The sequence below is a fragment of the Mchenga conophoros genome, linkage group LG20 (assembly GCF_057382185.1).
Source record: "Mchenga conophoros isolate Kocher_MC1m ecotype Shallow Benthic linkage group LG20, M_conophoros_male_GT1.1, whole genome shotgun sequence".
NCBI classification, from domain to species: Eukaryota; Metazoa; Chordata; class Actinopteri; order Cichliformes; family Cichlidae; genus Mchenga; species Mchenga conophoros.
In genome coordinates this window covers 13,944,732-13,967,811 of record NC_140545.1, presented here as the reverse complement: position 1 = coordinate 13,967,811, position 23,080 = coordinate 13,944,732, and the positions used below count along the sequence as shown (strand labels likewise).

Here is a 23,080-nt window from a genome sequence, read left to right as displayed (position 1 = left end):
GTAATTCTTATTATAGAAAGCATCCACACATGCGGGTTTATGTACAAGTCTGTCTGTTAATAGATGTTAGTTTGCTTGCTAGATTGTACCATATTATGCTAAGTCACAGTAACAAAATTACAGATTTTTTTTTTTACATGAAAACAGACAGACCAGTATAAAAAATGTAACCCTTTTTTTGTTTAAATCCCTCACTCATATTACTTGGTGTGAAAGCAGGTTGCACAGTCATGGAAACTGTTTGAGTTTGGGCCATATGCAAAAATCAAATCCGTCACTCAGCAGTATACTACACTACTATTTTCTCCACCAAGGAATGAAGTTATGTAAGTTCCTTTGAAAAGAACTCTGGCGTGCTGTGTACCAACCTGTCAGCCAGCGTTTTAAAGGAGGTGTCACTTTTTTAAAATGATGATAGATGTTTAATTTTGAAACATAACTCCTTTCATTATTAATATTACATGCTCTGCAATGCTGTTAGGCAGCTGGATATGCATTTTTTCAGCCTTGTCTCAACCAGATTTTAATGAATTCCAGGCATGCGTGACCCCGACCACACAGACTTTGCCCTTGGACAGATGCAAACAGGTCTTGTGCGTTTCAGAGAAAAATTTCTCTCCAAGTACGGCTCCCTGAAGAGATTAGGGGCTGGGAGAAATAGAAGAAATTTCAGTCTTTTAGTGAAATAGACAAATATATCTGTCTGATAGATTGCTGTGGTCCCGGATACAAAATAATGAAATTCATGAGATATTTTTCTTCTCATTCCCAATAACTTTGACTGTACCGCTTTGCTCTTTTGGGCACAGCACTGAAGTGACCTTTTAAACTTCAAAGAGCATAATTTACAACTTTAATTCCTATCCAGATGGGATATTTCACTGGTGGTGGAGCTCTATTACACAGAAAATTACTGATGACATCGGATTGCTACAACTTTGAAAGTTTAAGAGAAGACACTTTAAAAGTAGAAGCAATCTCATTCAGCTGCTTCATGCTGTCATCCAGCAGCTCCCAAAGCTACTAGCTCAGGAATTATCTGACTCTTTTATTTCTATCCACCACCATCTAAACTGCTCTCAGGCTCCCATATGAAAACATCCCACTTCTCTTATGTAACATCATTTGCTGGTGGAGTACTGACAGTTTCCATCCACATGCATGGGTGTTTCGCTCCATTAAAATCTGTAGGAGAGGCAATCCCCCAGCTGACCGTCGGTCCAGGAGTATATAAAAGTAAAATCAATTATTGTATCAATTATGATTACTCTTTGTAGTCTCTCATTGCAAGTTGGTGAGTCATGTTTATCAAATTCATCACATTATATGGTATTTCTTTTGCATTCATTTAGCTGTAGCTGCTCGAGGATTGTGACTCATCAGCAGGTAGGAGTTAATGTTTTGTTGTAACACAGAAGGTGTGGTTATAGTTTGGAGAGCTTGTCCACGTCTCCTAAAGATCTCACCATTATATTCATTGTATATGGATGAGTTTTATATATATATATATATATATATATATATATATATATATATATATATATATATATATATATATATATATATATATATATATATTTAATATATATATATATATATATATATATATATATATATATATATATATATATATATATATAGAGAGAGAGAGAGAGAGAGAGAGAGAGAGAGAGAGAGAATGATATATATGTAAAATAAAACACCCAGCACGTCCCTGCGGGCGGTTTAACCTTCAAGCTCGGGTCCTCTACCAGAGGCCTGAGAGCTTGAGGGTCCTGCGCAGTATCTTAGCTGTTCCCAGGACTGTGCTCTTCTGGACAGAGATCTCCGATGTCATTCCCGGGATCTGCTGGAGCCACTCGCCTAGCTTGGGAGTCACCGCACCTAGTGCTCCGATTACCACAGGGACCACCGTTGCCTTCACCCTCCACAGCCTCTCGAGCTCTTCTCTGAGCCCTTGGTATTTCTCCAGCTTCTCGTTCACACAAGTACACACACACACACACACACACACACATATATATATATATATATATATATATATATATATATATATATATATATATATATATATATATATATATATATATATATATATATATATATATATGTAGAGAGACAGAGAGAGAGAGAGAGAGGGAATGATATATATATATATATATCTACTTGTGTGAAAACAGCCGGGACACGTGAGGCCGAATGCCTCTTGCAAAATAAAGGATGGCAGAATTTTACTATTTTTTGTCATCCATTGTTTACACATTAACATGGGAAGTTTTCTTTCCTTCACTTGGTCAATTATATTTCAATAAAGGCTCAGTGGGGTGAGTAAATGCAAGGCCTGAGTCATACCTTGAAACTAAAGGTCACTGGTCTCTAATTACCCCCAAGGTCTCCTAATGAGTTCTGAGGAAAGAGTGAGCAGCCCCTGTTGATTCAGACATCGAGGGTCGTCCATTCCACACCCACAACATCCATTAACCACGACCTACCTGAAAAGAGCACTTTAAAAAAAAAATCAGGAAGTATAAACAGAGCATTAGGCATGCTATTATTACAGGGTTTAGCTTTAGCTTTCCTAGTGAGTCTGGACATTCTTCATCTTCCAGGTCACTATAGCACATGGATCCATATATTTGATTTGATACTATTTCACGTGCAACACTCTCAGGGTTTTGTGTTTTGAACTGGAGACCTTTTGCATGTTATTTGAATTTGTTCAGCACTACACTATGAATATGTCCTTCATATTTATTATACACTGAGTGATAACTGAATGCTAAATAAATGACCTTGATGCCTGATTCCAATAATCAGATGCTGTATGTAGCCATTCACTGAGCATCTAAACCTCACGCGTACACCAAGGGGACCTGTTATGCTTCGCCCTGTTACATGGCCAAAGTTCGAAATAATTAGGTCAGTGTATGTATAAGTAATTTCTTGTGTAAATGAAAACCTCAGGGATTAGACTAAATAATAATTTTAACTGTATTTTTTTCCGTTGTAAAATACATCAGTCAAAGAAGCTAAGGCTCACTGATGCATATGGAGAGCGAAGGCTGGCATGTGTGGTCCAATCAAATGGGCAACTACTGTAGGTGGATTTAGTGCAGTGGTGTCGAACTCCAGGCCTCGAGGGCCGGTGTCCTGCAGGTTTTTGATATCACCCTGGGTCAACACACCTTAATCAAATGATTAGTTCATTACCAGGCCTCTGGAGAACTGCAAGACATGTTGAGGAGGTAATTTAGCCATTTAAATCAGCTGTGTTGGATCAAGGACACGTCTAAAACCTGCAGGACACTGGCCCTCGAGGCCTGGAGTTTGACACCTGTGATTTAGTGGATTGTAGTGGATGGGTTCAAGCTACAAACCTATCACGTAGTTTATCGGCCAGTTCTGATGAATCACATTTGCTTTTACAACATGTAGATGACCGGGTTCTTGTGTGTGGCTTAGCTGGAGAACACCTGGCACTGGGATGCAGTATGGGAAGAATGCAAGGCAGGGAAGGCAGTGTGATATTTTGGTCAGTGTTCTTTTGGGAAATGTAAGAAATGTTTACAAGCTACAGCCAGTCAGAAGAAAGCTGGTGTAAAGCTACATAAGAGGGAAGTAAAATGACTGATTTTAAGGCTCAGTAAAAGTTGTTCATAGGGATTATTAATTTGCAAATCATACAAAACTACTCTATTAGAGTCCAAGAACAATGGCAAGGAACTTAACATCAGCACAATAAGTCCGGAAATGTAGCTAGAATGTGGTCACCTTAGCTGAACATAAAGTTTGTAAGGCTTAGTCTTATAAAATTAAAAAAAAAAAAACACTTCCAACTGGACTGGAATCATGATGATAGACTTGATAAACTGGCAGCTTGTGCCACCGGCATCTGCCCATCTTTCTAATAATGACTTTGCATGTTGTCCTCAGTGGTTGATATTGATGAATGAAAGAATCAATGAGGTTCGAGAATTTAGTCTCCAAACATTAGCAGATCAGCAGATTTGTGAGGAAGTGCTGCTAACCTAGCTAACTCATATGACAGTCTTATAGGACAGTTTGTGTATCAGTGAAGGATTTTTGACAGCTGAGGTCTTAAACCTACTCCTTCTTTTCCTAGCTAAAATCTTACACTGCCTCACTGTGCTGGAATCAAATTTGCACTCCACTTCTCTTTGCCAAACAATCATCTATCCATCTCATCTCTCTGTCTTTATCTCCTCTGTTTTCCTACTCCCACCAAGCCTGTCTAATATTCTTACTCCACATTCCCTCCCTGTCCTCACCTCTTAGCTAGATTTCTATCAGTCACCCCTTTCTAGCGCCATCCCCCCACAGCCCTACATTCCATCTACCTGACCACTTTTCTCTTTCACCTCACAGTAAGCAGCTTGTATCCTCAGCCCGTAACTAAGTCTGTGGAATCTTATTTGTGTCTGCCTTCACTCTTATGAAATTCTCCTTCAGTGCAAATCTTGGAGGCAGGCAGCAAGAAATCCCCAGCAGACAAATAAAACCTTCACACAGGTGACTGTTGATGTAACTGTTGCTCAACCGAGAGTATGCTCTGGCATTTTCAGCTACTCTCAACATACTTGTGGGACAGACATGTTGATATTGAAGGGCAGGGTGTCCTGGAAGTTATCTGATGGGTATCGCTTTAAGAAATCTGTAGACAAAATAAAATGCACAGCAGTTTAGATGTGATGAAAATCAGTGCTGGAGGGTGCAGGACACATAGTGTAAATAGTTCAAGCCACTTCCCCTCATTCCCTTTGCTAAACATAATATTTGTAGCAGTTGTTAATAATACATCTACTGTTCCTGCTTCTGCTGATTTCTGCTGTTTTATTTAGAACTGTTCATTACATCAAAACAAAGGCCGAAACATGATTTCCCTCAAAGAAAGTAGCAAAGCTACTCATCATATAACAATGTGTAGTGCTGTAGGACTGTTGCACAAGTATCCTGTGTTTCCATATTTAGTGACAGTTTAGATAAGAAGACACTGAAATTGAAATGCAGACTGGGAATTGTTATCAGAGGGGAACAAGGAGCCACCTCACAAATTTGCTCTCATCTAGCTTGAAACCTGAGCTCTCCAAGTGAGCTCAAATGCACCTTTGATGTGCTGCAGAAAATATTCATGGAGGAAGAACCTAAGAAAATGACATGTAGGGTGTGCAGTGTGAGTGCCAAGCTCTAAATATTAAATCAGTCATATTAGTGTGCACTGCATCCTTTGCAGGTGCACAAAGTTTTTGGGATATTAAACATGTTAAGGCTCACAATAGCAATTGAATCATGATGAAAATTCTGGCAATATACTGTTAATATGACTTCAATGGCTAAAATTCAGTCACCTTGTTTTGTGTGAAATAGATGCGTGTTTGTTTAGGTAAATATGAGGCGTTTCTTTCAAAGTTCTCTGTGACATTCTCTGTTTTAGTGGTCTAAGTTTTCTCTGATCGTCCGACTCACATGGCAAATATATCCATAAATACATGCTGGTGCACCTGCACTGGCCATCAGTGTTTAAGATGTTGTTGTATTATCTTGTATAGCTGGAACCATATGATTTCTATGGTACATACAGCAGTAAAAAACTCTCAAACCCGGGTCTAGAATATGGAGTGAAATCTTCAGGATGAATTTCCCTACACGCTAAAAAAAAAAAAACAATCACATGATAAATAGCATTCTTCTTTATCCTCCTTTTTGACATAAACTTTTTTATATTCAGTATGATTCAAAACTGACTGAGTCCGTGAGGAAAGGCAGTCTGCAGCTTTTTTCCTATATATTTCTATGTAACTGGATACTGTAACTGTATCTGGAAATTTTTACAACCCTGCTGGCCGAGAAGGCCTGCAGTGCAGCAATATCTGAAAATGTTTTTGTCAGTGCTAGCTAGTAAACTGTGTTTATGTGGATGTGGATCTGTATGATCTGGCTCGTGTGGCTGAGCTATTTGATATTTACCTGAAAAAAAAAACTGGTAGTGAAGTAAAATGCTCTTTTCTCTTTTATCTGATTGGCTCTTTGTCTCTCCGTGACAGACACAGGGAGCCAAGATAAAAGCAAAGCAACATTGTTCTTTGGAAACCAGACTTCAAAACATCAAGTGGCCAAATGATCTGAAATCCTGGATTCATTTGCTTTAGAAGAATAGTAATGGTATAATAATCATTTGTGTGTTTGGACAAAAGATTCTGGTATGAATGTGTTAACATCCTAATATGCAGATTCCTGTTTGCTGTAGATATTCTATTTCTGTAGGATGACCTGTACACTGCTAAAATGTCCATTCAGATTAGAACTTGATATGATTTGTGCTCAATTCTGAATCATTCATGTTTAGTGTCCCCTGTGTGGCCAGCCTGCAGCCAGACTGTTGTCAGGAGTCATGGGAGGAGGGATATGGAATTGCCTTGTGATTTAGCCGCTGTGCAGTTGACCAGATGGGCTCCTTCCTTTGTCAGTCACTTTCCATAAAGCAGGCAATCAGTCAGGTTCTTCCGAGACGGACGACACTCAAATGGCTTTACCGGGGATTAGTTAGAGTCTGTGCTGCTCTAACTCTGCAACCTTCGGGGAACATTAAGGTCCCAAAACTCTGATCTCGGTCAAAGCACCGTGCTCTCTCTCAAACATCATTATTGCAGTTAAGAGGTATGACTTTGAGACAAACAGATTGAACCCCTGATGTTCATTTGCCTTCAATTTTTTATTTTCTGTTATTCAATTGAGGGCTAATTCACTAACTGATTAACTTGGATTAATCAGATTTATAAACCTCATTTAAGCAGCAATATTCCTGCTAATAGTCAGACAAAGAAAAGATTGTTTTATTTCAAACCCTCTGCCCAAAACGCTTGCTGTCTGCTCTTCTTTCTGTCTTATCTCGCCTCTCTTAATTGCTCATTAGGAGGGAAAATGTGGTTTTAATCGTCTGTCGGTCCAGACAGTCTGAAGTTCATTAGAGCTAATGTCCAAACTTCACAGAGGCACAAAGTGGCTGATGGTTCCTGTCTAGACACAAACAGCAACACTTGGCCAATTATTAATACACCTCATAAGGGCCTTTCGTGAGTGTTACTTGTTAGCTTAGGCATGAACATGTTTGTGTTTGAGCTTAACATGATAAACATAATAAATCTGTGGGTTATAATTGGTCTGGCTCTGTGTTTTTGCATATTTATGCTGTTTTAAAGTAACTTTTGCCCTCAAAAGACAGACATAATGTTAAACAAAGCACCGCAGGACACGGTAAACATTACAGTAAAAATTGTAACCAGTTGGAGAATTTACTTAGGCCCATTTTATTTTAACAATTCAAGAATTTATACCGTAGTCACGAAAAAGCTAATTTGTAAAGGCTGTAATGCTCGTCTGTGAAGGAAAACAATTTGACTAATCAAGAATTTTTTTTGAGACTTAATGAGTTACTGTAAAAATAAGCCAGATTACAGTGGCATTGCTATTGATTATTAAGTAAAGGTAAATTCTTTGCTTACAACAAAAAGTGTCATATTAAGTCTTTTAAAATAAACCCTTTCTGCCTTAGCCTTTCTAGACTAAAACGCTTTAGCCATGCTAAGTTTAAAAAGGCGGTCTCTAAGGCTTTTGGTAAATGAACTATCCCAGCAATTACTGAATGCTGTGAAATTCTGGGTCCCCATAGAATGGATCAAAAAAACGTTGGTCATAGCATCACTGGGCGGCTGATATTTTTGTACTTTGTCCAATGAAAATAGCAGATACACAATCCACTTATAAATTGGAATATGCTTGGTGACTTGGTTGCCTTAACACTTCCTCTATGAGATCAGCAAACTGTTTTGAGTGAAATATAACTCAACAACCTGTTGGTGAATTATAATCAAAATGTAATAAATCTGATGCATTTTTGTTCAAATCTTTATCAGAAATATTGTGGAAGAACTAAGTCAAGTATTAAACTGAAGTTAAACCTTTGTTGGTTTGGTCATTTGCGTTTGTAGACATGTAAAGACAAATACGCTGCTAATCAGTTTGGTCATTGCACTGTCCTCTGCTCAGAATGACTGTCTTTCTGTAATGTGTTTTATGAACAAACACAATGACAAATCTAATGACATCATGGTTATTATTATTATTATTATCCAAAGAAATACTAGGAAGCTAGACTGAGTAGACTGTGGTAACAGTTAGACCTTCATACCTGCTAAATGTCAGCATGTTAGTACTGTAATTGCGAGGCTTTCATAATTTAGCTCAGAGCACTGCATGGCAGGAGCAATGCATTAACAGAGCCAGGGCAGCTGTGGTGCTTCAGGTGCACTGTCACAGACTGTATATATAAAACATTTTAAACATTTTAAAGCCTAAATCTGTGTTTGCTGGTGCTTTACATTTTTCATGAAGCAAAGATTTGGCTTGAAGGAAAACAGGGGACAGGCTACTATGAACACTATGTGAAATATACGACTCACAATAAGTGATTATAAATGAGGGGTCATTTCCCCATACACTTCTGTTTACTTCTTTTTTTCAACTAAAAGAACTTCAGGATTGCAGTTGTTCATCTGATATTTATAGTTTCTGTTCATTATTAGATGTGAGCTTTGGAAGCGCTCACTGCTCACTACATAACCACTCCAGTTACATGCATATAAGTATCTTGCAGGGTTATAGCAAGAGGTAACATTTTCAGTTATGTCAGTAAAGACATAAAGATCAGAAAGATTTTAAAAACATGGATGAAAGGTTTCCGTGGAAACCTTTTTTGTTTACATGGAAGAATAGTATTTTTCATGTAATACATTACAGTATTTTAGCCAAGCCTGTTTGAACAAGGATATGCTAACATGCAACACTGAACACTAAGTACAGTTGAGGCTGATGAGATATCATTAAATTTGTATGTGTTTGCTTACAACTGATTCTGTTATTTTCTCTGAGAGGGGAGTTTGCAATGGCACTCTACCTATTTGGTCTTTAGATCCATGCCTTGTAGCACTTCTGCATTTTTTTTTGTAATATTCATGCATATTAATAGCCAGAGAGAGGCCTGGCTGAAGGTGGTGACAGCATATCTGTGAGGCAGAAAATGTAGAGAATGATTACTCCCTCACAGTTACGCAGCGAGATCAGGATGAAAAGTGTGAAAATGAGAGAAATGTACAATGAGTTGTTATTGTTCTAATGGACAGCTGTTTTATTAATAGAGTGTAAATATCACCACTGGATATTGAAAATTCCACATTTTTTAAATGGTCTTTCATTGCGTTTAAGAAGAAATTGTTTACTCTGCTTGCGGCTACATCAGATCTAACTGAAATATATGTGGATGTGAGTGTGTTGATATGTAGGTGGCAACATGCAGAAACCATTACACTAGTGACTGAGATTAAAAAGTGTGTTTTTTCTTTTCTTCATGCTTCCTTTTTGGCCTCTACTCCTCCACTTTCCCTTCCAGTTGTTGTGTTGTATCTGCAGGCTGTGGGAACCAAAGAATGGAGGGAGGTAAGTTAAGCAACCTTTCTATTGCCAATGACAATATCCAATATTTTTGTCTACATATCTGCCAGATTTTTTTATTTTTATTTTTTTTATAGGGAATGAAATAAATGAGTTGTCTTCAGTGTTAATGATTTTCAATCAGAACTTAAAATGGGGGTTATTAAGCTGAAGTCCAGAGGCAACTCACAAAAACCACTGAGAACATTTTGTAGAAAATTGGAAGTGTGAGCCTCTTCACTTGCCCAGAAAGTGAAACCACATCTTGAACACCCGGGGGGGGGGGGGGGGGAAAGCCCCACATATCAGACCCAAACTGGTGAATTTATGTTGGAGGTGATGGAATAAATAAATTAAAAGACTCATAATTTTATGATGTTGAATGAAATGGATTCTTGTCATGACTCAGGGCAGTGAGAGAAAGAAGGTCAGTTCTTTTTCCACCTCATCAAAAATGCACCATCTGCTCCCCTTGACATCTTGCTGTCTCATCCACTGTCACTGTTTTAAAGGCAAGGTCACGTGACATTCCATTGCTCATTAACATTTTGAATACATTTTGATCTGTTAGGTCCCTCACACAGTTCATGTCTCACATCTTGGCGCTACATTCCCTCATCTAGTTTGCCTACACGTTGCCTCTAGTCACTTTGTGTACTTTAGTCACACTATTTGGCTACCGTTGATCCCCTCATTTTAACGCACCTCACACCTTTGCTTTCCATGTGGTGGGGCTTAATCAAAAAGCACTGCATGAATTGCAGCACAATCAGCAGAGTAAATATCTCTCTGCCAGCCTTACATATTGACACCTCGAGGAGATAATTGCACATGGATGGAAACCTGGAAATCCTTTGTGTGCTTTTGACATCATTATGCATTATGTAAATAATCTATATGTCATTTGTAAGTGCAATTCATGCAGAAATTATTCATTAACGTTCAGTTACACTTACATGCAAACGTCCTGTGAGCATGATGGGTTTTTTTGTATTGTGTGACTGTTTTGTTTATTATGTGTGCGCAGTATAGAAACCTTGTCCATCAAAATAAGGTGCAATAAATTTGTATAATATTTCAAATGCACGCAGTAACCATGTGATGGGAAGGACTCAGCAAATGAAGAATCATCTTGACACTGTATCATCTTACTTATAGGCCATATTTGTTATGCAAAACAAAGCAATCAGAATCAGAAAGGGTTTTATTGCCAAATGTTGAGCAGGTTTACAACATTAGAAAATTGCTGCGGTACTTAGTGCAAAACATTCTGTAAATAAACATAAAAATAAAAATTAAAAGTGCTAAGTAGATAGGTATATACATGAGTGCAGGTGGTGATCAGTGCCAAACATGGAATGATGCAGTGACACAGCGTAGGGTCAGGTGTTAGTGGTGGGAACAGTCATATGGTTATTGTTCATGTGTCCAACAGCAGAGGGGAAGAAACTGTTCTTGTGGCGAGAGGTTCTGGTGCGAATGGACCGGAGCCTCCTGCCTGAGGGGAGCAGGTCAAACAGACTGTGTCCAGGGTGAGAAGGGTCAGCTGAGATCCGAGCTGCACGCCGCAATGTCCTGGGGGTGTACAGGTCCTGCAGAGATGGGAGTCTGCAGCCAATCACCTTCTCAGCAGAGCGCACAACACGCTGCAGTCTCTGTTTGTCCCTGATAGTGGCTCCAGCGTACCACACGGTGATGGAGGAGGTGAGGATGGACTCGATGATTGCAGTGTAGAATTGCATCATCGTCCGTGTTGGCAGGTTGAATTTCTTCAGCTGCCTCAGGAAGAAACATCCTCTGCTGGGCTTTCTTTATGACAGAGATGATGGTGGGCTCCCACTTCAGGTCCTGGGTGATGGTGGTACCCAGGAAGCGGAATGAGTCCACAAAGATGATGAGGGTGTCAGTCAGGATGATGGGGGGCAGTGGGGCTGTGCGCTTCCTGAAGTCCACAGTAATCTCCACTGTCTTCTGGGCATTCAGCACCAGGTTGTTGTGGCTGCACCAGGACACCAGACGTTCAACCTCCCTCCTGTAGGCAGACTCATCCCCGTCCGAGATGAGTCCAATAACGGTGGTGTCATCTGCAAACTTGATTAGCTTGACAGACTGGTGGGTGGAGGTGCAGCAGTTGGTGTACAGGGAGAAGAGCAGAGGAGAAAGAACACAGCCCTGAGGTGCTGATGGTCCGGGAGTCCGAGACCGAGTCTGAGACATTCTTTCCTAGCCTCACATGTTGCTTCCTGTCCGTCAGGAAGTCAGTGATCCACCGGCAGATGGGATCAGGCACATTTATCTGGGAAAGCTTGCCTTGGAGATGGTCTGGAAGGATGGTGTTGAAGGCAGAGCTGAAGTCCACAAACAGGATCCTGGCATAGGTTCCTGGGGAGTCCAGATGCTGCAGGATGAAGTGTAGAGCCATGTTTATAGCATCGACGGAGGACGGAGGGCCAGAACCAAAACAAGCAAAAACAACGAAGTAACAAACCCTCACAGGTCACAGTCCCAAAGTCAAACCGTGCATCCCGCAGCGGTGCAAAAAAAAGAAAAAACCCCACAAAACAGTCTCAGGCGGCCCATCACTACAACAAAAGAGTTCAAGTGGCCTACCTCTTGTCCTGTGATAGGAAAATATAAATATAAACATACACTAAAATACATGAGCCCTGGGTCCCTAGACCCAGGCCATGACAGTTTACTCATTTGTTTTATGATCACAAGCGGTTCAGTTTTCCTCTGTGAACAGCTATGATCCTCCACTTAAAGGTCAACAAATCAGCAGTAGTACCCCATAGATGACTGCAGACTACTCCGTCTCAGCTCTTTCTGTGTGATTACATGCCCTTAAGCCAGAAATGAAGGTAGAGCTACACTGGCAATGGAATTTTGTGGTGATACAAACTGTATTTCATCAAATCAGTGTTATAATTGCATTCACTGAGCAGACTAAACTCTAGGAAGCTATAGTAGGTTATTAAGCTGGTACTTTTATTTATCATCCTCCCCACAACAAAGGAATCTTATTGTCTTGTTAACGGACAGAAAGCATGTGGATTTTTTTTCTGTCTCTAATGAAAGTCTTTATAGAATTAAACCAAGGAAAATCACCAGAAAACAATCCTAAGAGTTAAACAAGTCCCAGATTGTGTTTCTGCAACTGTAATCATCTATATGTTCTCTTCCCATAAACCTTGTACAAGTTAATCTGTGTTTCATGTGTCCAAAGAACTTTTATTAGAACTGTGCAGATTCTTTTAGACGTTTCCTGCCGAGGTTTAATTTTGTCTTCTTGTTCTTGAGTGTAACCAGTGGTTTGCACCTTCTTGTAAACCTATATGTCCACTGATGATGTTGCCACCTGATGGTAGACTTTGACAGTGATACACCTGCCTCCTCAAAAGTTTTATGGATATGTCATGGACATTCATGGGTATGTCTAGATTTTGTGAATTAATTTTTTCTCACCATGGAAATAATTCTGGCATCATGCACTTCAATATTCTGTGTTTTTTACTATCATAGATTGATTTTGTTTTCTCAGCCTATCCCAAAAGGTTGATTCTGTTCATCTGGATGTTGCGTTTTCAGTGGGAGAAATGTTTCGTTACTGATCCAAGTGATTTCTTCAGTCTCAGCTGACTGCAGGCTTCCCCAACCTTATAAACAGTACATTTGCAGTAAATGTGGTTACCCCAGCTGGACATTTGTCAAAGCTGGGAAGGCACCTAAAGACAGCTCCAGCCGATCCAGGAGAGAAGGACAGCTGCTGCCTAAATGAAAACCTGTAGTGATCCTTTATGTGTCAGGAATATCGGAACGGTTGAATCGCATTCTCTCTAAACACCGCATATCTGTGGCTTTTAAACCATAAAACATGCTGCTCCAAAAATTGGTCCACCCCAAGGATCACACCACAAACAGAGTAACATAGTATACGCTGTTAAGTGCCAGGAGGATTGCCAGGATTTATACATCGGGGAAACCAAACAACCTCTGGCGAAGCGGATGACACAACACAGAAGAGCTACCACGTCAGGCCAGGACTCTGCAGTCTATTTACACCTACAGGGCAGTGGACACTCTTTCAATGATGAGGATGTACACATCCTGGACAGGGAGGAACGCTGGTTTGAGCGCGGAGTCAAGGAGGCCATTTACGTGAAAAGGGAAAGACCATCTCTGAATCGAGGAGGTGGCAGCACGGTGGTTAGCATTGTTGCCGCACAGCAAGAAGGTCCTGAGTTCAATTCCACCATCAGGCCGGGGTCTTTCTGTGTGGAGTTTGCATGTTCTCCCCGTGTTTGCGTGGGTTCTCTCCGGGTACTCCGGCTTCCTCCCACCGTCCAAAGACATGCAACTTGTGGGGATAGGTTAATTGGATAATCCAAATTGCCACTAGGTGTGAATGTGAGTGTGAATGGTTGTCTGTCCCTATGTGTTAGCCCTGCGACAGACTGGCGACCTGTCCAGGGTGTACCCTGCCTCTCGCCCTATGACAGCTGGGATAGGCTCCAGCGCCCCCCGCGACCCTGAAAAGGATAAGCGGAAGCGAATGGATGGATGGATGAATCGAGGAGGGGGCCTAAGGGTACATCTTTCGCCATCTTGCAATCCTGTGATTGCAGCCATTCCCCAGCTCTCTGTGAATGGTACTCATGGACATTGATCAGTGGGCTTTGATCAGTGGTCAAGATAATTTGCATAATTATGATGAGGGTGACCTCCCAGGCCATTGTTCCTTCAGTGGTGCTAGTTTCAGCTATTGCGCAAATGTACTGTTTATAAGGTTGGGGAAGCCTGGAGTCAGCTGAGACTGAAGAAATCACTCGGATGAGTGAGGAAACATTTCTCCGACTGAAAACGCAACGTCCAGATGAACAGAATCAACCTTTTGGGATTTACTTACCTGGATGATTGAGCATGCATCAGGGCACTTTTCTCAGCCTAATGATGGCCTCCTTCACTTCTACCAATGTCTTTGAGCCTCATATTATGAATTCCAGTGTACAGATACCAAATACAAACATTTTTATCTTCCATCTACGCTCATCTTTTTCAGATCTTTCTTCAGGCCTTTTTATCTTCTTTTTTTTTTTTTTTGTAATACAACAAAAATTTAAGAAGTGAACTTCTAAAAGTGACTACAGTTAACAGGGGTTAACTAATTAATGGTTAATTAATGGTGAACATTTGCATTTTAATCCCATCTTGACTGTTTGATTTAAAATCCACGGTGGTGGCGTGCAGAGGCAAAAACAAAAAAAACAAAAAAAACAAAAAACTGCCACTGTCCAAAAACTTATGGACTGTGCTGGGCCAGGAGAGGTCTTCACTGTTTATTGTATATTAGCTAAACTTGGCAGCCACTGTGAAAATGAGTGCTAAACCCTAATTCATTTTCCACGTTTCATCGTTTGAAATATAATTGTTTCAGTGGTGATCAGTTGAAAAGTGTTTGCAGATGAGTCGGCATCTTGAAAATGAAAACATGGGTTCCCATGAAGTAATCATCTAGTTTGTCTGCAGTCTGCCCCCATTAAAATTACTAAACTCCATGAATTTTACCCACTTTTCAAGTTTCACTTTTTTTATTTGGCATTTCTGATTGAAATTAAACCAAACAAACAAAAACAAACATGGACACACTCTGTAGCCTGCTGTCAGCAATGCTACTGTACACTTTGACTAAATTCACTTGGTTGTTTGCATTATAGGACACAGACACAGCAAGATTGCTATCCTACTACGGATTTCGGGGCGTTACTTCTGTTGATTCACTTGAAACATTTCTGTGTTTGTCTTTAATGAGAGTTTCTCTCACTTGCTTGAAGTGGGTGGGAGTTCATTCCCTGCAGCAATCAGGATTTTGCAACCTTTGAATCAAGATATGATGACAATTATGGGGTTGTTTTCTTAAGATGTCAAGCCTCTGCTCATTAAATTTGTTCAAAACACACCCACACAGTCCTGGTGAAGCAGATTAGCTTGATAGCTAGTTGAACTCCTACCTTTAAATCTGATTTCGGGTTATTTAATCATGACTATTCAATGCTACAGAAAAAGAACACTTTAAGTTGAAAGAACTTTTGGATTTGAAAGGCTTTAAGATCACATTTAAGATGGCAATTATCGCCTCTTCCTATAAGCTGTTTGAATTGTTGCTTGTATACATGTTAATTTGGGTTCTGAGTGCTAAATCCAAGATCAGTTTACTCTCGGGCAAATATGCATCCATGTTGTGCTAAGGAACATACTATTGAATTACACCAATTACAATATATGTGGTAGTGCTGAATTCTTATTCTAATACCTGTCAAATATGCTTTCAGACATGTCTACTTACCAGGCTGAGAACTGCAGATTTCCAAGGAAACAAATCTCTTTAAACCCTCTGCAACAAATGGTTCAAAGATCCCTTATGCAGCTTTTGTATTACAGTCTCTATGAACTCCATTTAGCTTACCCAATAAACGTAAAAAACGCTCCCATAACAACATACACGGAAAACAAATTGAAGAGCAGGTCTTTCTTCTGTGCACCAATGTTGTTGTTATTTAACAGTTTTTTAGCCTTGAGTCAGTTTTTCTGTGACCCAGTGTATTTCTGACAGTGAATAAATGTTCCCTGGCAGTACTTTAGTGAAAAACAATAGATGAAAGGAGTGGAATGTTGATAAAAAGCATGTATGTGTAATAGGATTACATCTGTAACCAACTCATTTTACAGTCTTAGCTCCTATGCCGACGCTGCCTTTAAAACTCCTTACTTACCCAAGAATAAGAAAAAAAAATCACTGACAAAGCCATTCCTAACCTTTGCCCACAATGCTCTAACATCTATTAACCAATCATGTCAGAGTCAGATTATAAACCAAAGGCCTCCATCCCTGGAAATAGTAACACCGCAAGAAAATATCACGGGCTTTTCCCTGCGGGTCGATACGGCGGATCAGTTCTGAGGTCTAATATAGTAACCTGCGAGCCCTTGGTAATGGATAGGCTGGGGACACGGTTGATAGCGCGGATTATGTGCGCTGGGCACTAAGGACATGAGTCGAGGTATTGTGGCTGTGGTGAGGCAGTGCTAAGATCAATAGCTCATTACACGGTGCTGTCAGGCCATGCCACAGCCCCGCGGCCGGCAGTCCACCGGGGGATTACTGGCGTGATTGTCAGTATGATGGAGAGACAGTCTGGCCCAGGAGAGAGGCTGGGACTGAGTCTCTGTGGGCTCGCAATGTGGAGAGCCTCCTCCAGAGTAACACTCTGATTTCTCTAGGGAAACGAGGTTCAGCAAAACACAATGCAGCTCAGTGTCATACTGAGTTTTGCAAAGGTGAATTTGTGTCTATGGATTCCAGTTCTGTGTATAAATTTATTAATGACTTGTTGCTAAACCTCATGAATTTTACTTGGTTGTATCTCTGGTGTATTTTTTCTTAAAACAAGTTTTATAGCATATATTAAAAAAAAAATCGATGCTACTGTTACCGCCAATTATCACTTCTTTTTTTCTGTAGTTTGGCAGGACAGAGGTTATCGATAACACTCGGAATCCTGATTTCGTCAGGAAGTTTGTCCTGGATTTCTTCTTTGAAGAGAAACAGAATCTAAGGTTTGATGTGTAAGTAGCCTGACTTTGCTTGCTCTTAATAAATCTAAAGTAATTTAAACATGAGCACACTGTGGAAAAACTGAAATGTGGAGGCAGAGATAATTAACCTAGTAATGCCTTTGATTACACTTCAATAATTTATTTTCTCTGTAGATCCTCAGTTTATTGACTTTACTAAGTAACAGACCAAAGTCAAACACTCGACTGTTCACAGAATAGTGAAGTGGTTAGCACTGTCACCTCACAGCAAGAACGTTATTGGTTTGAATCTGCTGGCCAGTCTTTCTGTGGTGAGGTCACATGGTCTCCCTGTACGTGTGGGTTTCAGTTTAACTGGTGGTTCAAAATTAGCTGTAGGTGTGAATGATTGTCAGGCCTTTGATGAACTGGCGGCCCAGCGACAGCTGGAATAGGCTACTTCCTCTTCCCCCAGCACTTTTCAGTATCATATACATGTACATATACCCATACTTAAGGGGCATCCACATGGAAAGAGACTAGCATTAACATAGAAACCAGAGACTATGAGATGCTAGCAGAAACAAAGTGGGTGCACATGTGGTCCCACTGTAAAGTTTTTTTTTTTTACTTTTAGGCAGGCAACTGAGTGGCAGCAAAGGATACTCAATGTTTGATCTGCCAGGGGGATGTAAATATGTTAAACTACTCTAATGCGTTTAAGCAGTGTATATTACTGCATTTCCATAGTTTATTAATTTATACTGCTTATTATTTACTTAAAAACAAATTGTTTGCTGATAAATACAATCACGTTGATGTGATGCATTTCAGAGGAAAGATCCTAAAATATCATTAATGTTGTTATTCATTAATTTTGAAAAAATAAAAAAATGTGAGAATTCTTAAGAAATATTATTATTATTATTATTATTATTATTATTATTATTATTATTATTTATTTTGGTTTATTAAATATAATTTAGGTTATTGGAGATTATAAAATCATAGACTGTGTATAAAAGATGGATGTACATGACATCAACTGGTTAGTGAAGTCCTGCTGTGAAGCTGAGGATATTTTAGTGTTGCCAGTGTTTAAGAGCACATTTCACACTTTCACACTATGCAAACAAAAGCCTATTTTACCAAAGCGTCGCCCCCTGCTGGTAGCGATAAATAATGTTCGTTTAGGGTACATTCAGACCTGGAAGCATTATTCACATGCTTAAAAATGTCTTCCTGCTAGATAACCCAGAAGATAAAACTCTGCAATTGGTCCTATAATCAGACTTTTCTGCTGAGTTGCAAAGTCATGGCATCACAGTAATGTGGCTCATCACTACTGTGAAGAAAACAAGTAACAGAAAAATCATGCTTCTCTCCTCTGACCAGAGTTACTCTACTACACTTTTCAAAACTGTAATAAGCAGGGCAGTTGTGGAAGGTTTTGGACTAATTTGAAACAAATATTCAAGACCTATGTGTGGCTTTTTATCCAACTTTTGGACTATACTCTAACATTAAGTAAGCAGACTCTTTTTTTGTTATCACACCTGTTGGTTCCCATGTGAAAAGAAAAATCAGTTTAAGAGCTTATTACTCTGACTGTTCAAACCTGTGTGTTTCAACTCCAGGGTTAACATAATTTCTCTAAGTTAGAACTGCTGCTTTCTGAATAAACACCCTCATTGTTCCCAGACTAATAACAAGGAAGCCCATTTATGCACTTGTCCAAAATCTCCTCCAATATAAACTCACAAGTTCTTCCTCTTGTGCCATCTATTTGTTTCTCACAGGTACAATGTGGACTCCAGAAGCTGTAACATATCCAAACACGTAAGTACAGTATGTCAACCTCAAACGACAGTTTTGACTCAGAGCTGAAGGCTCCTGGCAGCATTCAAATGTATCATGTTATTCAGCATTACTCACGCTGTAAATGCTAATTTACAGTCAATGAGTGCAGCAGCTGACAATGAATCAGCATGAAGAAAATTCCTGTTTAATAAGTGGAATTCCATCTCATGACAATGTCTTTTATTCTTCTTCTTCCCCACTAAAATAAATCACACTGGAGAACAGAAGGTGAGTGGTTTCAGCTGAAGAGTGTTGGTCTCATGAGTCCTTGTATTATTATGTCCTTTATTCATTTTATTTTTTTTATGTTCCAGTATATTTCAGCATCCCCAGAAGAATCTTGTGATTTTTCTGTGTGTGTGTGTGTGTGTGTGTGTGTGTGTGTGTGTGAGTGTGATTCACTCCCTTTAATTTCATCATATTTTTTCTCCCATTCTTTCATCTCATTTCATCAAGGACAAACAGCAGCAGCTCCCACCTGGAAAGCCCCCCTCCCCGTAGTGTTGTTCCTCATTTTGTCTGTCTGCATTTTATCATTAACTCAGGTAAAAGCAACTTTCACAACTCCACTTCAAAGTGAAAGCAGCTGTCGTTGTTGTTCCAGGCACTATACTACAGCAGATTGTGCATGTCAGGGCATTTACAGGAGCTACACGCATACCCGCTTTGCAGGACTTGCACCTACACCTGCTCGCGCCCACACACCGCAAACATCAACGCTCTGCCCTCGTTGCTGTGCAGGAGTTTCATTATGTTGTGTCATCGCCTCTTTTTTTTAATGTTGCCATATGGTTTTCTCTGTAGTGGTTGGGAAGGTTGTAAACTTCCAAATCTGTTGTTGTCAATAAAAATGCTGAACGAAGGGGAAACCTTTATTTCTACTAATAGGACATTTGCCCCACACACAGTGTCGGCCCTTTTAAGAATAATCAATCGGTCAACAAGCAGCTGAATAATGCAGTCCTCCAGGACTTCCTGGGCTTGACCTAGTTGGAATAATGAATGCTTATGTAAATCATGGACTCAAACTCGGAAGTTAATGTTTAATTTAAAATGGCACTTCAGTAAGATGAGATTAAACTTTAATGGAACTTTAATAACTTTAATATCTTTGATAATATCCCTATTGATTTTATAGTCTTTCTCAACTGTTATAGAGCCCATTATCTTTAGTGTTAACCCTTTAACGTTAAAACACTGAAGAGCCAGAGGTGTCTAGTCAGATGTTTCATAGAGTTTAATGGGCTGGTTCCCTCGTTGCCAACTTTTATAACTCTAGTGGATAAAGTTGAGGAGCTGCAAAATGAAACGAGCATGTGCTGTCACAACCCAGGCCTACAGGACAGGGCAAGACTCGCAGTGATCCACATCATGAGTCCAAGCAAACGCCAAAATAAGTGATACCAGAGCAAAGGTGAAGGGAGGCATGGGGTGGCGCTGATCCCCCAACATTGTGTTGTCACATATTGCAATGAGTACTGCCCTCCATTTAACAAAAATTATTCCAAAGGTGACAACAGCTTGTCCATCAGGGCCCCTCAGCTTTGGATTACAAATAGACGAGTCTCAGGAAATCTGTGACTTCTTTGAAATCACTTGGACAAACCCATTTTTATAAATTTGCTTTTATCTAATGTCTATCTCGTTTGTCACTCTCATTTTAGACCTTAAATGCTATTGTGTGTATATGTTTTAACTGTTTTGTGTATGTTTGAATTTAATATCAATATATCCTATATCCCAATGTCTCTTTAACTTGGCTCCATTTTATTTCTAGAATAGAATAGAATAGAATAGAATACTTTTTATTTGTCAATTTCTTCAAATGTACTTGCCATACAAAGGAATTGAAATTACGTTTCACACTGTCCCATGCGTAGACATTGACAACAATAAGGTGCAGATGCACAACAAAAACAGCCCTAACAGTAAGGTAATAAATAGTAATATAATAATATAAATAGTGCTAAAAGAAATACTAAAAAATATATATATAGCAGCAGGTGTGTGCAATTGCAATGCAAGTCAGGAATGTTTTCAGTTCTTGGTTCAGAGAGTGTTTCCTTGTTGGAGAGTGTGCGTGGGTGGGGGGGGGGGGGGGGGGTAGAGTCCAATCTGTCTTCCTATACTTCTGCCAATCTGGTGATTCTGCTGGCTGGGAGCCGGGAGGGAAGAGAGTTCAGCAGTCTCACAGCCTGGTGGATGAAGCTGTTGGTGAGCCTGGTAGTGCGGGAGCGGAGACTTCTGTATCTCTTTCCAGAGGGCAGGAGGCTGAACAGACAGTGCGCGGGGTGGGTTGCATCGTTGACAATTGTGATGGCTTTGCGGGTGAGGCGAGTGGTGTAAATGTCTTGCAGGGAGGGGAGTGGTGCACCAACTATCCTCTCAGCTGTTCTCACAATGCGTTGTAGAGCTTTTCTGTTATAGTCAGTGCAGCTACCGCCCCACACAGTGATGCAGCTGGAGAGGATACTTTCAATAGTTCCTCTGTAGAATGTAGTCAGGATGGGTGGTGGAGCACTTGCCCGCTTGAGTTTGCGCAGGAAGTAGAGGCGCTGTTGTGCTTTCTTGGCCAGTGATGCTGTGTTGGTGGTCCAAGAGAGGTCCTCACTGATGTGCACCCCCAGGAACTTGGTGCTGCTCACCCTCTCCACCGCAGCGCCGTCGATGGTCAATGGGGGGTGACAGGTGTGGCCTCTCTGGAAGTTGACAATAATCTCCTTGGTCTTACTGACATTTAGCAGGAGGTTGTTGTCTCTGCACCACGTGGTCAGGAGCTCAACCTCTTTCCTGTAGTGGGTCTCATCGCCCTTGGTGATGAGCCCCACCAGCGTTGTGTCGTCCGCAAACTTCACAAGGTGGTTGGAGCTGTAGGTTGGTGTGCAGTCATGTGTCAACAGGGTGAAGAGCAGAGGACTGAGCACACAGCCTTGTGGAGCCCCCGTGCTCAGGGTGATGCTGTTTGAGACCTTGTTGCCCACACGCACCGCTTGAGGCCTCTGGCTGAGGAAATCCAGCAGCCAGTTGCAGAGGGAGGTGCTGAGGCCCAGTCTGTCCAGTTTACAGATGAGTTGTTGTGGTATTATGGTGTTGAATGCTGAGCTAAAGTCTATGAACAGCATTCTCACATATGAGTCTTTCTTGTCCAGATGAGTTAGGGCTGGGTGGAGGGCAGAGCAGATTGCATCCTCTGTGGATCGTTTCGCTCTGTATGCGAACTGGTGTGGGTCCAGGGTGGGAGGTAGGGTGGATTTGATGTGTGACATGACTAGTCGTTCAAAGCACTTCATAATAATGGGTGTCAGTGCCACGGGGCGGTAGTCATTGAAACAGGCTGGGGATGGTTTCTTTGGCACAGGTATGATGGTGGCAGTCTTGAAGCATGATGGGACAGTGGCTTGCCTCAGGGAGGTGTTAAAGATGTCTGTGAAGACATTCTTCAGCTCCTCTGCGCAGTCTTTCAGCACACTACCAGGGATGTTATCTGGTTTTTGTTTCTGGTTTCTGGTTATCTGGTTTTTGTTTCTGTCCTGGTTTTTGTATTTTACTCATACTTGCATGTCAAAACACCCCGTACTCTGTTTTTAAAGGCGTTTAAATGTCATATGAGTAATAGCAGTAGTATTAGTTTATCAAAAAACTATGTGTGAACGATTTCAGGGGAAAAAGAATCACAATACCCTTTTGGTGGGAAAAAGCCATTGTTGCACACAGTGCATCCCTGTATATGTAACTATGTTATTTAAAATAACATAATAATAACTATCCTGTAGGGTCTAAAGTTAACAATGGCTCCATTATAATTATCTGCAGGCATATATTTATATTTCTACTGTAGTGTATTTGAGCCTGTTTTGAGGCCTGGGTTATTGATTAGTACTGTCTTGCAATTAATTGTCTTCTTTCTACCCTTTCCCCCTCGAAGGACTTTCTGGGCCAGACCTTCTGCACACTCGGAGAAATTATCGGCTCCACAGGAGGAAGGCTGGAGAGGACCCTCTCGTAAGTCCCTCACACCCTTTCTATTGTCTCATTGTGAAATGACTTCCCTCCTTTTCTGTTTATTTATTTATTTTCTTTAAGCGGTGAATCATAAATAGAAATTATGCACATAAATAATTTCTTCAGCTGGGCAGAATGAAAC

The 23,080-nt window shown here is 40.5% G+C and overlaps 1 protein-coding gene across 2 annotated transcripts in view; it reads left to right on the top strand.

Moving 5' to 3' along the window:
* The window catches only part of LOC146550501 (copine-9-like), a 115,509-nt gene that overhangs the window by 22,337 nt on the left and 70,092 nt on the right, over positions 1 to 23,080 (top strand). For both annotated transcript variants that reach the window (XM_085258679.1, XM_085258678.1), the window contains 4 exons: positions 9,464 to 9,510; positions 17,024 to 17,127; positions 18,876 to 18,915; positions 22,859 to 22,938. In XM_085258679.1, the coding sequence (XP_085114805.1) occupies positions 9,464 to 9,510; positions 17,024 to 17,127; positions 18,876 to 18,915; positions 22,859 to 22,938 (271 nt within the window). The remainder of the gene's footprint in view (positions 1 to 9,463; positions 9,511 to 17,023; positions 17,128 to 18,875; positions 18,916 to 22,858; positions 22,939 to 23,080) is intronic.